The 17,653-nt window shown below is 34.5% G+C and overlaps 1 protein-coding gene across 1 annotated transcript; it reads left to right on the top strand.

Moving 5' to 3' along the window:
• The first annotated feature begins 5,842 nt into the window (after positions 1–5,842).
• LOC111387173 (protein CROWDED NUCLEI 2-like) lies at positions 5,843–17,080 on the top strand. Its single transcript, XM_023011714.1, has 8 exons — positions 5,843–6,349; positions 8,382–8,591; positions 9,676–9,929; positions 10,018–10,288; positions 10,379–10,462; positions 12,408–14,386; positions 16,186–16,369; positions 16,457–17,080. The coding sequence occupies exons 1-8, from the start codon at positions 6,035–6,037 to the stop codon at positions 16,646–16,648; spliced, it is 3,489 nt and encodes a 1,162-aa protein (XP_022867482.1). The 5' UTR covers positions 5,843–6,034; the 3' UTR covers positions 16,649–17,080.
• Positions 17,081–17,653: the final 573 nt, after the last annotated feature.

Here is a 17,653-nt window from a genome sequence, read left to right on the forward strand (position 1 = left end):
TATTCTCCAACGCGAATTTAGGGACAATATTGAAGTCAATAGAATATATATTTATCTAGCTCGTCCAAATAAGTAACATAGGTTTTGATAAGAGATCGATAAATACTCTTATAGGTTATGAAATCTTAATTGAATTCGTATGAATTAATGCATTTTTATGTATATGAGTTTACATAGATGTGTAGTGAATTGGAAATGTAAATGAGGATAGTTTTACTCACAAGTGATCGTTAGCTAAAATTTGTTAATTCGATTGTTAATCCATATAAAAAGAGGGCTTAACCTAAGTGAAACCAAAATTTCTAACTACATAATCCCAAAATTTTTCCATTAAGTTATCAAACATCTAGAGAATTAGATTAGTTAAGTATAATTTTAGGTTAAATTCATTAATCAAATCATTAATTGGTGGTACCTTAGTTTAGATTGAAAATTGAAACTAGGTTTAGATAAATATCGATGGTGGGTGATTAGTTATTGTGCGATGATACTTGGACTTCAAAATCCACTTAGTACTTGTCAATATCATTACGCTTATGACTTAAGCAAACAGATGGCAAAGTAATCGTTCCGTCCCATCCCATCTAGTCTTCTTCCATTGGTAAATTAGCAAGAAGATATCTTGAGTCATCCTAGTTCGTCTTCGCTGCTCCACTGATAGGAGATAGGAAATATGGATCCGGCTTGATTCTTAAGATTTATTTATTTTTAGTTTTAAATTAAATTGCATTTATTATTTAAACATAAATGAATGATATTTAAAATAAATAGGTAAATGTGAATGTAAAATAAGGACATTTAATTGATCGTCCTCATCCCACCTCTCAAAAATTTTGATACTCAAACAAGAGCAAGAAAAGAAATTAACTATTTAAGAGGAAGATATTTGAATTTGCATGCATTCTCTTATATAGATGGGGTATTTATATATTTCCCTCACACTTTCTAGGCAATTCAATCATTTCAGAAGAACGACGGGTGGCAGCCTTGCTTCGGCTAGCTTGTAACTAATTCTATTATATTAGCACATTTTACTCATCATCCATGTGCACTTTAATAACGATTTCTAGCCAGCTTGAATGGGGGAATCGTTCTCTTAATTTGTGCGAGTCATTCACGCTTGATTCTTCCTTCGCGTCATTTATGCTTCGCAAGCAGAGAACAATGTTCGCAGAGTGTATTGCTAGGTTTAACAAAAGACACAAGGAGGGATGCCGCGTACTACACACTCCCAATTGGGATCTATTTGCTTTTGTAAGATTGTAAGATTGATTTTAAATTATTTCCATAATAAACACCAATTTCTAACCTTAATGATTATGTTTATTTATTCATCAATAATTGAAATATTTTTTCGATGGATTAAAATATTGCAACTCTACTTATCTGTTGCCTTAATTTATAGTTTCACGTCATTGAAGCATCTTATGATTGCGATTCATCATACGAACAATTATCCAAAAGGCACATTAGTCATTGTCACCATCAAATACGGTCCAAATAGTAGGGACATTAGCCATTGTCACCATCACATACGGCCCACGAAAATTCTAAACCTCCTCTCTCGAAGGCAATAAAACAGGAGAGCATGTTGGAGAGAGAGAATAAATTTTGGCAAATTCTTTACTCGGGACAACATCACGCTGAATAGGATACACGTGACGTCAAGTATAAGTAGGGACGGATGGAGATGGGGGGTTGGGCCGCTTGATAATAGCCCAACCCTAGCCCATAAGCAAATTTGTATGTGAAAAATGGAAATTTTAGTCTAAATTCATGGTGAAATCAAAAGAAATAAAAATTTAGTTCATCCCAAAAATTAATTTTAACCAACTAACTTCATTTTCAACCCAATTCCGGCGTTCAATTATTCAAATTTAGTTTAAAATTCTACAACAATTACATATTTATGTTATTTACATTCATGATACACAAAAATACTCGTTATCACATCTTTGATTAAATTTAAAAGTAATTAAATTTTTCCTCGTGTATTTTTTCAAATATCAGTTATTTATACTTGTGAATTGAACTTTTATTTATTTCAATTTCATGATTGAACTCTTGATGCTCATGACAAAATGAGTCGAAATATATTTTCAAGTGGAGTGGTCAAATAAAGCTTAGAAACAATCGCCGTACGAAAATGGAATACATTGTGTTTTTTGGAGATGAATTACACCATAGAGCAATTCGGTAAGGAGACTTAGAAATTATGAATTTGTCATACAAGTGAAGAGTTTTTCTTTACACAACAATCATTTCGTGTAAGTTATTCAAGATGCTTAATCGGGAAAATTTGTTACCATGAAAAGCTTAATTTTCACAACTATTTTCAAAATATGGAATTTTAGTTCCACTAAAGTGCTAATGATCACGAAATAATTGAATCAGAACTATTTTTAAATAGAGTTATGCTATATTACCATATTGATTTTTCTAGAATAGTGTCAAATCAACATTTGACAGCATTTCATTCGTAGTTGGCCCAAAAAACGTTTTCTAATTACCAATGAAATGCTATCAAGTGTTAATCTGGCACAATTCTGATAAAATTAATCTGATAAAATGGCATAACTCTTTTAAATATTGTCATCACTTAACAATATATATAAGGAGTAAACGGGTAAACTACTAAAATTATAATGATCCAAAACTTGAAGAACATGCTCGTTCCAAATTCGAAGTACCATTTGTACAAATAAAAATCCTTTCACTTTATGTTCTCTTCTTCATATAGACCAATATAGGAAATTTATGGGGGCAATTACTTAGAAGTACATTTTGTACTGCAACCCTTTCCCCAATCGCTATTTTTAGTGGGGAAGAATAGCACACGAATGGGGTTCTTAGACGAGGGAATTGTTCCGTGGACAAACCTTATGGAGGAGCCCTTAGATTTTTGGAACCTTGGATTGTCACCAATATTTGCGTTCGGAGCTTTCTTAACCACTATCGTTTTGTTTTTAAATCTTATTTGTCTGAAAATAAGTTTGATTCGCTTAATCTATAAAATGTCACCCAAGTTCGGGTCTATATGTTGGGAATCTACTTATACATGCACAGCGGAAATTAAAATTTTTTCGATTCCCATCCAATAGATCTCATTGTGTTTGGTTAGGAATTGTGTTAAGATTGTACCTTTTCCAGATCTGCAATCCTTTTGCTTTTCTTTTCGTTCCACAGCTTTGATTCGCCACCACAGCTGTCCAATTGTCCAGCCTCCAACGGTGATCCACACAGAGAAAATGATTGCAGCCTCTAGGGTTTTCTCTTGTGCTAGCAAGAATAATGAAAACCTTAATGGACCTCAAACCCTAGTTATGTATTTATATAAACCCAAATAGGCTCGGCCCGGTCCGGCCAATAATTAATTAATCCAATTAATTAAACCCGGTCCGTGAATTAATTAATCCAATTAATTAATTCGAAAATATAAATAACAAATCCAATTAATTAATTTATCCAACGATTGTTAAATTAATCAATTTGCAATTTGCAATCTTCCAATTCTCTTTTGTGTGTGACCCATTAGGTTCCCGACCACGATGCCTAACGACGTGAAATATTATTTTGATCTAATCAAAATTGATAAATTAAAACACCCCTTTTAATTTATCGTCAATTCACATTCGCCGTCCCTGATTGACATCTAGCAATGTGTCAGGGCAATACATGTGACGGGAAATGTCACGTGGTATGACAAAATCAAATTCGTTCGTTTACCGTGAAACTATAATCCCTTCGTCAATATGATCCGATCAATTACGAGATATGGAATTGTGTCAATCTCCATCATCGATCATATCTTTCACTCCACTATTAAGTCAATATAAATCGAAAACTCCTTTTCGACTTATGAGTACACCTTGGCCAAGGATTTCATCATTGACTTAATTGAATGAAACGTAGATCATAATCTCCTACTATCTAAGAGTGACGAATCCTTTATTGATCAATCACAACCTTCATACGATTCTTGACGTACCCGAACGATGTCGTATTAGCGGCCCTTTTCAGAGCAACATCCAACACCGCCAAAGTATGACTGTCCTCATATAAGGTACCATGACGACCTCAAGTCAAAGGACCAATTTCACTACCGAACGTTAGAGATTAACCACCGACACTCAGATAGTTATCCATGTGGAATCTCTCGACGGGTCTCCAATGTTTTGTTCTATAACAAACATCCACGTATTCATTTAAGTGTCACCACACTTTAACTTGTGAGATCAGCTACTTACTTCACAAGTAAGAAATGCCACACGTGATGGTCTATCCGTAATAACGATATCCGTATCTCGTTATTACTTACGACCACGGATGATTTAAGATTCAATCAGATGTAATTTGTATCTTACAATCACAACTCCTTGTGATTAATAAATTACAAATATTTGAATCTACGGACTCTATTATTTATTTAATTGTCTATTAATTAAATAATAGATCTGCCATTTTAATTGCATTAATTATATATAAAAGTATTTATGTCCAAAGTCGATTGGATCTAGGGCATAATACTTACACTATAAGCATTGATAATTGCCTTATGAAGACTCGCTTTCGCTATGACTCCAAGTAAAATTTTCATATAAATGAAATAAATAAGGTTATAAGGATTAAATTGGAAAATCAGTTCGATTGAAAGAGAGTAGAAATCAATTTGAAAATCCAATCTAATTATGTATGTAAGAAGATGAAATTGCAATCATGTTAAAAGAATCTTAGGGTCCGTTTGATTGCAAAAATGAAATTTAAGTGAAAAGAAAGTGAATTCTAGGGAATTGAATTTTCTAGAAATTATTTTTCTAAGAATGATCAATTATTGTGTTTGATTGATATCGTTTTCCATATGAAAAATGTTGAAATAAAAGTACTTTAGTGTTCATTTGACTTTGTTTTACATGAAAATTATCAGTTAAAGGGATATAATTTGTTTCAATTACAAAAAAAAAAAGCTAAGAAAATCATCTATCTTTTAGCTTTCATTTATCTTTATTTTACATGAAAATTGCTAATTAAAGAAAAATATTTTTTTACAATTAGGTATAGAATTTATTTTCATTGAAAAAAATAAATCAATAGCAATAGTCTAGAAAATCAATTCCCACCATATTGGTGGGAATTGATTTTTAAGGAAAACCAAGAAAATGTTTAGGTGACAAGAAAATCAATTACCTGGAAAAAATATACTATCAAACAGCCAAAAAGTTTTGAAATTTGAATTCCATTTTTCATAAAAAATAATTTGCTATCAAACATGCCCTTATATTTGATTAGATCACTTGAAAATCGAGGGATTGAAGTACGTGTTATTGGTTCATTTACAAAAAAGAATAATTTATCTATTTATTTCCTAACCAGGATTATTTTTCCCTATCGACGAATTTTATTTCAAATATTTTATTTTATTTTTTTTCTATATAAATGCATATCAATATGAAAAATGATAAAATGTTGGTTGAGAATTGGTATTTAACCCAATAATATCTTATGACATATTTTACTCGTTAAATTAAATTGATAATAAGATTACAAAAATAAAGATATATTACTTAAAATTATTTATCTTAAAGCACTAATGTAAGCTTTAAAACTTCAAATTTTAAGTAAATTTACGTTTTTTTAAGCTCAAGCAAACGTGCCACGTTCAGTGAATCAGGGACTAACTTGTCTTTTTACCTTCAAGAAAAGTTGGAAACTTCAAATTTATCCTCAAAAAACTACAAGCACGGACTCTAAAACCAAGGGTAAAATCGTCATATCCTCTCCAAATATAACACCTTTTTAATCGAATTTCGACCGTTGATCATCTACCCTTATAACAGAAGAAAGCATCACAGAAACTGATTACAACGCTTCTAATTTCTACTGTTCGATTATATTCGAAACCCTAATTCCTGTTGCCAGCCCTTCTTGTTTTCAATTCAACTGTTAAACCTCTGAAATCAAGAATTTGTTAATTTTACTCCTAGGATTACAAATTTGGAATTTCTTTATTCGGGTTTTATTTTGAGGCCCGAATTTGATGATGTTTACTCCACAGAAGCATCAGTGGCCGGGATTATCAATCACTCCGAGGAGGGAAGCAGAGCCACGACCGGATAGGAGCACCCCTAACCCTACTGGTAAGGGGAAGGCTGTGGCGTATATTGATGGCCCTGCAGCGCCACCCCCGCCTTTGGGGCTCTTGAGTGAGAGTGGAGATATAATAAAGGTGAATGATTTGGAGAATATGGAGGATTGGAAGAGATTTCGAGAGGCGGGGTTCTTAGATGAGATCTCTTTGGAGAGGCGTGACCGCGAGGCTTTGGAAGAGAGGATTGCGAGGTTTGAAAGAGAGGTGAGAAGGAAAAATAAATATGACTGCTGGAATTTGAAATGTTAATTGTTTTGTAGTTTTAAGATTCTTATCTTTTTCATGTGTTTAAATTTGATTTCTAGGGTTATTTTTTAATAAATGCCGACTGGTTAAGCTTTTTTTATTTATTTTTATTTTTTTTGGAATAATAATGGCACTAAAAGTTTGCTTTTTGGGTTGTAATGTTGGAATTTTGAAAATAGTACAACTAAATGTAGCTAATTGTTGTGTTAAAGTAGTATTTGATATTGATATTGTGTTGATAGGTGAATATATAGACACTTGGGGCTTTTTCCACTCACAATGATAATTATGCAGCTACTACCTATAATATTGACAAAATGCTTATGGTGTCTGGGGCAGTCTAGATGTCCTTTTTTTAAGCTGTCACCACATAAAAATAATGCCGGACATCCTCTTTGATTTGATCACTTGATTCTGCTCAATTTTAACAAATCATTTATCGATTTCAGTATTTTCCAGCACAATGTGCTGGCCCTGTATCTAGCTCGTGAAAAAATCAGTTTGTATGGAGTTTTAACCTCTGATGGTGCAATCCTGCTGGACGAATGAGTGCCAATTGCCAAAATATTAGTATTTTCACCTTGTTTGTAGATTAATCTGTTATTGAGTGGTAATATTGCATTGAATTAATTTGTTGGGAAAGGTGAAGGATCTATGCTTACAAGGAAACCAGACATGATATTTTAAATGGTAAATAATACACGTATCATACTATATTAGTTTGCTAAATACAGTGAAATTTCATTTTCAATTTTGAATGGTAAATATAACCTACAAAACTGAAATATTAATTATTATTATTATCATCATCATCATCTTTACGGAGAAAGCATAAGCTCCAATCTTTTCCTCCGTCATCAATATAATTCTTCACTGTTCTTTCTTGCACTTATTTTTCAGAATTTTGGAAGTATGTGTGTCACCATCTGCTTATCTCCCTTAACATTGCTCTCCAGAGCTGACAACCTTAGCAACTCTAGCACGACTTAATTTGATGTTCTATTCATATAATATTTGACATGGCTTAGTTAGCAGCTGTTATCTAGGTATATTTGGGCTTTTCATTTGCTTGTCAAAAACCTCCCAACTTGTGAAATCAGACATAGGTTGAAAATGGTGTACTCTTGATAATTGTGAATTCAGTTCAGTGAGTTGCGTAACTCATATTTATGAATATTATTTTGACATATTGATATCCCATGGGATTGTAAATGCCGAGCTGATGAGTAACCATATTTAGTCCCTCCTCGCATTTAGGTCTCTACTCATGATGTAGTTCAGAGTTTTGTGCTTCCTCAGAATTAGCCATTTTTCAAGCATGTGGTGGTTTCAATTAAAATTTGGAATGTATAGCTTTTGGTTTATATCATGGCGTAAGTTGCAAATCATTGGAAATATATGTCCATCTAATGCATGTAACTAATTGTTACATAAACATTGATTTATGAAGCCTTGCTACCTTAGGGTTTCATAAATAAGCATGGAAATTTATTTCCTCGGAATTTAAATCCGATTTTTTTCTGACATCTAGAATTCACTAGCCATATGGCCAATATTCAACCTCTACTCATGCTATCGTTTGTAGTGGAGCATTTAGTTGCTTAAGATTTGCTTGTTTAATCAGTTGATGATTTGTGAAAAGTCTGAAATGACTACATACGGATGAATTTGGTATAACCTATGCTTGAAATAATTATATGAGGTGATTAGTTTAAAATATTGTAAAATTTAACTATCTAAAGCCAAATGAGAAATGGGATGTTGTATGCCATGGGGGCCAACTAAGTATTTCTATAAATCAAATTTATTTATTATCTGTTTCTTTCCTTTTATTTATTATTTTTTTATATTTTTGGGGAAAAGAGATAGATCATTTTCCATTCTTATGAGAAAAATAATAAAAATGAGTCTTGATATCTCAATTTTAGTGCATTTTTAACGTAGGATGTGAGACTTTTTCCTAAAATATTGTGATTGTTCATCTGGACAGCTATTTGACTATCAATATAATATGGGGCTGCTATTGATTGAGAAAAAGGAGTGGGCTTCAAAGCACGAAGAACTTAGAGAAGCACTTCTAGAAACCCAGGAAGTTCTAAAGCGTGAGCAGACAGCTCATTTAATTGCAATTGCGGAAGTGGAGACGCGAGAAGAGAACCTTAGAAAAGCTTTGGATGTTGAGAGGCAATGTGTGGCTGATGTAAGATATTTCTCTAACCTGGCCATCCTTTTCCATCTTTCGAATTATACCAGTTGTTTATTTGTTGTTTTATTGGATCTCTTCAAGAGACACTTCAGACAAAGTTTATAGTATGCATTATTTTTCTGTCTTTTAATTATCAGATTAGTTCATATGCGTTTTTGTGTCTTGTACTATGGCTCAACATATTGCATCAGGTCTACAATGAAATGGCTTTAATTACATTCTAATGATATCTAATGATCAATTACTATCTAATGGCTTTAGTTACTATCAACATTTTTTTAAGCTACCTAGGAGACACTGTAATTGATCATTACATCTTCATAGAAATTAAGTTCTCCGTGATTAAATTTATGTGGCCATTTCATGTAGCCAAGCTCATGTTATTGACATTTAAGCTTCTGGATTCGGCTTGTGTGTCAGTGATTATTGATGGGCAATGGTTTTGTGTGGAGTGTTTATAACTGATGGCTTTACGTACTCCGAAGGAGGAAGTGCAAAGAATATGCTAAATAATATATACGTCCTATTCTTTTATTTGCTTTATCTCTTTTTTTGTTACTGGTTAGTAAAGTACCTTATTTGAGGATAACGGTTGACCTTTCTTTAGCAGGATCTTTGTTCTTATTTGATTTGATGCTATGAGTTGTGTCTTTGAATATGACTTGTAGGCGGATGATCTTTTAAAATTCTTGTCCTGAACCTACCAAGTGCTAATAGTAACAACTAATTTGTCTACCACTATGTACAAATTTGTCTACCAATATATCCAATATAGTAATTGTGGATAAAGTCAGATTTTTTTAAAGGTTGTAGGTTAAGATGATGTGTTATGTCCTGATACTTGCGACTTAATATTTATAAACTTGCAGTAATATATTTCTCTGCTTGCTTCAACTTATGAAAAGACTTGACAAAGGATTTAAAGATATGAATTATCTAATACTTATTTGTTAAATTCCTCTGCACATGTGTCAATCAATTTACCATTGGGAATGGCTTGTTTATGTTGTCTTGCTTATTTTTCTGGTGTCCCTTTTTTTCTTCTGCTAATGACCTATTTAACTCTGTCCATATCTAGCTTGAGAAGGGTTTACGTGAAACACGTGTGGAGCACGAACAGATCAAGCTTGCAGCTGAAACTAAACTTACCGATGCTGAGGCTTTGGTTGCTAGAGTTCACGATAAGTCTCTGGAAGTGCAAGAAAAGTTGCTGGCTGCTGATGCAAAGCTTGCCGAGGCAAGTCGAAAGAGTTTGGAAATGGAGAGGAAATTGCAGGAGGTTGAGTCTCGTGAAAGTGCAGTTACAAGGGAGCGAAAATTCTTTAATGCTGAGTATGATTAATTTAGAAAATTACTAAAAGTAATTTTGCTGTGGTGATATATTATTTAGTTACTCTTTTGCTCTCTGATATTTTATCAGGAGGGAAGCACATGAGGCAGCTGTTCTGAAGCATAAAGAAGATTTAAGGGAGTGGGAAAGGAAGCTGCAAGAAGGTGAAGAGAAACTTTGTCAGGGTCGTAGTATGATTTATGAGAAAGAGGAAACAGCTAAAGAAGTCGATTGGATGCTCACTAAGAAAGAAAGGGAACTTGAAGAAGAGCAGGAAAAGGTTGAATTGATGAATTCGACTTTGAAGCAGAAAGAAGACAATATTAACAAAAGGCTTGCAGACGTAACTGTGAAAGAGGAAGTGAGTTTCTGACCTATCTCCATATTCTGGGATTTAAAAAAGGTTAGTATTGTGGTCTGTGTATCAATATCATTTTTTATTTGTTTGCAGAAAGCTGAGTCTTTGAGAAATGATCTAGAGATGAAGGAGAAAGAATTGATTTATCTGACGGAGAAGATGAGCTCCAGAGAGAGAGTATGTTGCAATACCTTAGTTCTATGTGCAGCCTGATTTTTTTTCCTACACATTTGCAATTCATTCTCTTTCTTTTATGCTTGTGGAAATAACTGCTCTTGGGATGTTCTCTTTCTTGACGTTCTTTTAAATTTTTTGGTGCATAAACTTTTATCTTGAGGCTTGTAGTTTCAATGTTTTTATTATTGATTGACTTGATTGGTGTCTTCTGATTGATGCTTCTTTTAGTATCCTTCAAAAAAATTAGTTTTGAGTCTAGAAATTAACTTCTTAAGAGTAAATATTAGCATTGAACTGGAATAACTTCATTTGATAGTAATTGTGAATTTAGATGATTTTCTGCTCTCATCATTTATAATTTAGTTGTTAATTGCCTTTGAAGCAAGCGTGGCATATCATGCCTTACTTTTAATCATTGAGGGATTGCAAAATGTAAAAGGAACTGGCATATCATGCTTAGTATCTGCTGTTAAAGAATTCATTTTATTATACTGTAGGAAGAGTTTTGGCGCTAAACATGAAAGATAAAATTTTCGTATTTAAGTGCGTGGTGGCTGGGGAAATTGTGATGTTTAAGATGTATGAATACGCAGTTCGTAGAATATTGGGTAGCCTAATGCAGCTGTTACTGGAATTTTATCAAATATGAGATGGAAACTAGATTTTAAACAGAAATAAAGAGGCCCAACTTTTTTAAGCACAATTTGAGAATATGCCTTGTAAAAACTTTTAATAACCTTATTTTTAAAATTCCTAAAGTACCCTTAGTTTAACTAGCTCCGCTAGCGCTTGGACTTGGATGGAAACAAGCTAACGCTACCTTGAATCAATGAATGAATGAAAAAAACTGCTTACCTAGAAAGGGAGGACAGGTTGGTGATAGACCACCAATTAAAGTAGCATATGCAAGACGGGGTCAGGGGAAGCAGGGCAGGGGCAGAAAGGGAAATAAATCAGTGCATCTAGAAGGAAATCACGTGAGCTCAAGTGATGGCAACTAACAACATGTGCAATCCGTTAGGAGGTGATTCTAGAAGGTCATCAACTACTGTAAAAGGCAAGGAAAACAGCAAGAATAAGCAGGGAAAAATCTAGCTTACCTGGGAGAGAATGAGCCTCTCGAATAGCTCATATCTTTGTAAATTTTCTTCATTCAGTTTCCTTTTATTGTAATTAGTCATTTAAATTCAATCAAATTCTCAGCACTGTTCCTTTTTGAGTCACCAGTTATCTTTCACCGATCTTTTCCTATCAGTTGGTTGTCTTCTTCTTCTTCCACCACCTCCACTATGACCCTGCCCCACCCCAGCCTCCTAACCCGCCAATGCCTTTGCCTAGTTGCCAAGTTATAGTGTTTATTTAAATATTTGCTCTGCTATGGATGTTATTTATTTGAATGCGAATGTTTCTTTTGAATCCTTTTTAAGTACTCTACAAGGAGGTGTTGCAACAGAGAGTTGAATACAAAAAATGTTTGTTTTCTCTTTCATAGTTAGATAATGGGAGCACCATTTTTCTAATAACTTGGTATTAGCACAGTTTTTGGAGTTGGTTATGCTAGCATTTATGAACGCTAAATTTAGCATCCCAAACCACTTTGCTTTCCCTGCTTGAAACTTATATGTAGATACAGATCAGAATTATAAAAGTTGATATATGTGAAGATTAGTAGCATTTTTCTTTTTTATATAGTTTTTGAACTCAAAAGTGCTCAACTTAACAAATAATGTTTCTTTTTCATTTTGTTGATGTCTCATTTTCAAATTTTCACAATAAATTGATGGGATTAGTGAAGGCTCCTCCTGGTACACCACCTTTATTCTGAGTAGCGAATTGCATTTCTGTTTTTGTTCTGCATACTGTTGCCTGTGTGAGGTTTGAATTATCAGATTTAAAATTGAAAATTTAACTTGATATTACTAATGGCTTAAATATTTTTTTTCAGGTGGAGATTCAGAAGATTCTCGATGAACATCGGGATGCTTTGGATTCAAAAAAGCAGGAGTTTGAGTTGGAATTGGTAGAGAAAAGGAAGTCATTTGAAGAAGAGAGGAAAATTAAATTCGATAACATAGTGCAGAAGGAAAATGAAAACAACCATATGGAGGAAAAGCTGAGAAAACGGGAGCAGGCCTTGGAAAAGAAGTCAGACAGGCTGAAGGAAAAAGAAAAGGAGTTTGAAGGAAAGCTGAAAGCTGTGAAGGAAAGGGAGAAGTCCATCAAGAAGGAGGAGAAAAATCTGGAATTACTGAAGGAGGAAGCCTTCTCTGAAAAGGAAAGTTTGCAGCTTCTTAAAGATGAGCTTGAGAAGATGAGGGCTGAAATTAATCAAAAGGAATTACAGATTTGTGAAGAAACTGAAAAGCTTAAAATTATTGAGACTGAACGGAAGGAGCATATCCATTTACAAATGGAGTTGAAGCGGGAGATGGAGAGGTGCAGACATGAGAAGGATTTGCTATTTAAGGAATCCGAGGATTTGAGACAGGATAAAAGCAAATTTGAAGAGAAATGGGAGGCTTTGGATGAAAAGAGAGCTGAGGTTGCTAGGGAATTGCAACAAATCGAAGAACACAAAGCGATGCTTGAGAAATTGAAAACTACTGAAGAAAAGCAATTAAGAGAAAATAAACTTGCCACTGAGAGTTACATTAGGAGAGAGTTGGAGGCACTTAGGATAGAGAAAGAATCATTTGATGCCACAATGAGGCATGAACAATTGGCCTTGTCTGAAAAAACTCAAAGTGAACATGATCGATTAGTTCGTGATTTTGAAACTCAAAGAGCCGATCTAGAGGCTGATATGCTGAATAAGAAAGAGGAAATAGAGAAAAATCTGGATAAGAGAGAGAGCGCATTCAGGGAACAGAGAGAAAAAGAACTTGGCAATATAAGCTATTTAAAAGAAGTTACCCAGAAGGACATGGAAGCAATAAAGTCTGAGAGACACAGATTAGAGGAGGGCAAGCGGGACATTGCCTTGAACAAGCAGCAGTTGGAAGAACAACAACTTGAAATGCACAAGGACATAGAGGAACTTCGTGTTATAAGCGAGAAGCTTAAGGTTCAGAGACAACAATTTATTAAGGAGAGAAGCCAATTTCTTGCACTGGGCGAGACGCTTAAGAGTTGCCAAAACTGTGGGGAGATTGCAAGAGCATATATATTATCTGATCTTCATTTGACTGAACTTGATAACAAGGAGGCCCCGCTTCAGGCACTGGGAGAGGAGCTTCTGGAGAAGGTCGCTTCATATGGAGCAAACGTCAAGAAATCACCTGGGGAGAATGATCCCAGATCATCAGGAGGCCGTATCTCTTGGTTGCTCCAAAAGTGCACGCCAAGGATCTTTAACTCATCCCCTGACAAGAAACTCCAGCACATGGGTCCTCAAAACTTGGAACAAGCCTTGGATGATACACTTGTAAATGCAGCAGAGAAGGCTGATGGACCAAGTATGCGGATTGACACTGAAGCACGAGGGTATGGTATTCCTGAAGAAGATAAAGGAAAACAAGAAGTGCCGGAAGATTCCCAGCGATCACAGCTGAGAAGTCATCATCGCAACCCTCCTCAACAACCGAGAGGAATCCATAGAACGCGTTCTGTGAAGGCAGTGGTCGAAGATCCTGCAGTTATCTTAAGAAAGAAATCAGGAGAACTAGAGGTGAAAGGGGAGGAAACTAATGATTCTTCTTCTTATATTAATGAGGAAAGTCGTGCTGAGAAAGCAACTGGTACAAGAAAGCGAACTCGTGCACAAAGTTCTAAAATGACAGAGAGTGAACTGGAGGCTGATCATAGTGAAGTACGATCTGAAAGTGTCATAGGAGGTGGCATCAAGAAGAGGCGCCAAACAGGTGCTCCAGCTGTGCAAAATGTTGGCGAGAAGCGTTACAATCTACGGCAACGGCACCGCAAGAAGTAAGTCTATATGATCCGATTTTTTCTTCAAACACACGATATTGAATAGTAAGGATGATACTTAATAGTAAGGGAAGGTAATAATCTGAGTAGTAAGTGAATAAGTTTGCCTTTTTCACCTCTCTTAAACAGTATATATTCTTCTTTTTTATTTGTCCTTTGCTCTTTGAATTTCTTGCCATTTTCCTTTGATAGGCTTTGTTCACTTCTGAAGTGTCCGGTAAACAGGCCTCAGTCACTAAGCGATAAATAGATGCACAAATACTTTGAGTACATGTGATGTGTATATTGCAGGGTTCCTAAATAGCATCTAGGGAACCTAAGAGCATCCATCATTATGTTGAATGAATAACCTACAGTTGAAATGGAAATGATGATATAAGCCTTGGTCTCTGATTTCCAATCAGGATGTTAGAATCAAATATGATTTATAATTTCATTCTTTGCTCATGATAAACATACACATAAGGGTCTGGTTGAGTCTACTTCTCCATTAGCATGCTTGTTCTAATTAAACAGCATTAAGAGAATTCCAGGCTCCTGTATGTAGGTACATGATAAAGCATTTATGTCTGTACTTTTGTTGAACCTTTTGATTAAAAGAAGCATTTTGCATACTTCTTCCCTTAATTTTATCCCCCATTCTCTCTCTCTCACGCGCACACGCTAGCGGTTATTGCTTGGAATTTTCCTTCAGTACTATTTAGCATTGTTGTGACTATTTTATTAGAAGGTGTTGTACTGCAAGTAGTGCACTTGCATTGCTCTTACATGTTTGTTCGAAAATGGAATTTATGTGTTAGAAGAACAAATGAGAGAAATCTGACAATGGCTACGGTTATTCTGATGGAATAAAGGTTATGGTTGCGCTCTAAAGTCTAATTTTTTTATTGATTCACGCATCGAAACATTATGAGTTTCTTTTGCATTTTGTTTAATATTTGCACAATATATGGCAAAGATCATATTATTGAAATTTTGGTCCCATCTCCACTGAGTTTGCCATTCTTTTCCCATGTTTCTCCTTGTAATTTGTTTTCATTTCTGTTTAATGACTAGAAATCCTTCTTCAGGGCCAATTTTTTTAGAAAGAACTAAATATTAAGTAATTTGATCTACAATTTTCTAATTTTTTAAGATTTATTTTAAAATTTGATTAGCATTTTGAGAATTAGAATATATCCAAATTCAGATTTTACTCTGTAAGCAACAGAGATAGCTAAGCCTAAGTCGTCCTCCCAATTAGAAGATTCTCAAATCTTAAAACCATATATCTTCATGCATGATGTAATAATGAAAAATTAATGACGTTAGCTTTGTTGTTGGGATGACAATGTGTTGTAACTTCAAGCTAAATGATCACATTGTTTGACACATCTCTCACAATCGAGGTGTGGGTCCCGGGTGAATAAAATAATGCTGACCTCCCCATGTGAGTGAATGTGTCAACCGATGTGTCAAGGTTTGTGGTCATGTAGCATGATCCAACTTCAAAATCCGAACGTTTCTGAATGAGTCTGATTATCTCTCTCTCTCTCACACACACATACACACACAGAACATATTTTTATGATTTGTAGAATTAGTTCATTGTATAGTTCCAATATAAAATATTTCTTTTTTTTTTAAATCATAATTGATGTTCAATTATGGTTATTGATCTTCATTTGAGTTGAACTTCAAGTTCTGAATAACTATTAGTAATTTATTTTATATTTATATGTTCTTTTACCATCAGTTTCCGCCTTTTTAACTAAAAATACATGGTTGTCCTTGCTAATTGTTGTAATTTTGCTCAGTGTTGGCACGGACATATCAGCTTCTGTAGAAAGTGAAAGGAGAGCCGAAAAAGAAATTGGCGTCCCTACTTTGTCACAAGATAATGAACTTAATTCTATGCAGACAGTTGAAATTGCCCACGAGAGCGACAATCCAACCCCAATAATTGAGATTACATCATATAGAAATGTTGAAACTCAAGTGGTAAAATCTTGAGCCTGAACAATCTAGTCACTGTTTGTTGAATTTTCTTTACCGTCTCGGTATAACCTTTTGTTTGCTGTGACGCAGTTGGAGACAACGATCGATGGCATGGACGACAATGCCAATGCTGTGAAGGGTGATACACCAGAGTACAACAGTGAAGATGAACAAGACAGCACGTCGCATGGGGATGATGAAGATGGTGATGGAGATGACGATTCTGAGCTTCCGGGTGAAGTGTCAATTGGTAGAAAGCTCTGGACATTCTTTACATCATGATATTTCACCCCTCGTTTTTTCGTAGTTTGCTGAAGGGAAGGTGTCGGCCTGTTTTAGCTTACCATGTATCAAAATTTCAAATGTAGTGTTCTTAGGAATGTCGAATAATCTGCAGCTATTGGTTTCTGCATATCTAGTCCATTATCTGCATTAGAAGTAGATGCACTTGGGACATATTCATATGTTGTAAACTTATGGCATGTTTGATAGAGAGGATTCAAGCACTGCAAAAGTCGGTAATCTTGTCCGTTGTAGTGCAGAGTCTCGATTAGTACTACGTGCAACACATGCACTCACTGTAAACCCATCTAATTTAGGGTTTCAGCTACATTTCTTTGACTTCATACTTTCATCAGTTAGAATGTTCTGATTTTATTGAACATTTCCATAATTGATTTTTTAAAAGAATCAAGATACAAGACACATTAGACAGCGTGTGTTGTATTTAGTTGCTTATCTATTTTCCATTTCCCCTTATTGATTTCATTCTCTAGTATGATAATGTAAATTGGTTGATTTATCAAATAAACAAGGTCGAGGTGTAATATTTCCGATTGGGCTTTGATGGTGTTTTTTGTTTAAAAGATGCAAATTAATTAATTAATTATTCTTTGAAATAAGGTAATTACATAGAAATACTTAAAAATATTATAAGTTTTTCATTTTATTTAAGGCTAGATATTATTACCTTCGGATTTCCTAACCTTATTATAAACATCGTCATGTATATATATAATCTACACATTTTAAATTCAATTTGATTAAATTTTAAAGCAATTTGTTGAAGAGGTCTTCTTAGGATTTGTGCTTTGTGGTTCTTGAAATGTCTAATAGTTTTTCTTTCTATTTTATTTATCTTGCACTCTTAAGGTGGAAATTGCGTATTCTCACAAACTCGTAAAAACTGCACACTTAATTGTTTGATTCGATACCATCTTATTATATTCAGTTGCTTCTTCACACCTCCCCCCCCCCCCCCCCCCCCCCACAAAAAAAAGGGGACCT

This window comes from Olea europaea, unplaced genomic scaffold (assembly GCF_002742605.1).
Source record: "Olea europaea var. sylvestris unplaced genomic scaffold, O_europaea_v1 scaffold393, whole genome shotgun sequence".
Lineage (NCBI taxonomy): Eukaryota > Viridiplantae > Streptophyta > Magnoliopsida > Lamiales > Oleaceae > Olea > Olea europaea.

What these genes read in the sequence shown, in the direction of transcription:
- LOC111387173 (XM_023011714.1), top strand. Translation starts at nt 6,035, where the DNA reads ATGATGTTTACTCCACAGAAGCATCAGTGGCCGGGATTATCAATCACT. An exon ending in AGAGGCAATGTGTGGCTGAT is followed by an intron (nt 8,592 to 9,675) that starts GTAAGATATTTC and finishes GTCCATATCTAG; the next exon opens with CTTGAGAAGGGTTTACGTGA. An exon ending in AGATGAGCTCCAGAGAGAGA is followed by an intron (nt 10,463 to 12,407) that starts GTATGTTGCAAT and finishes ATTTTTTTTCAG; the next exon opens with GTGGAGATTCAGAAGATTCT.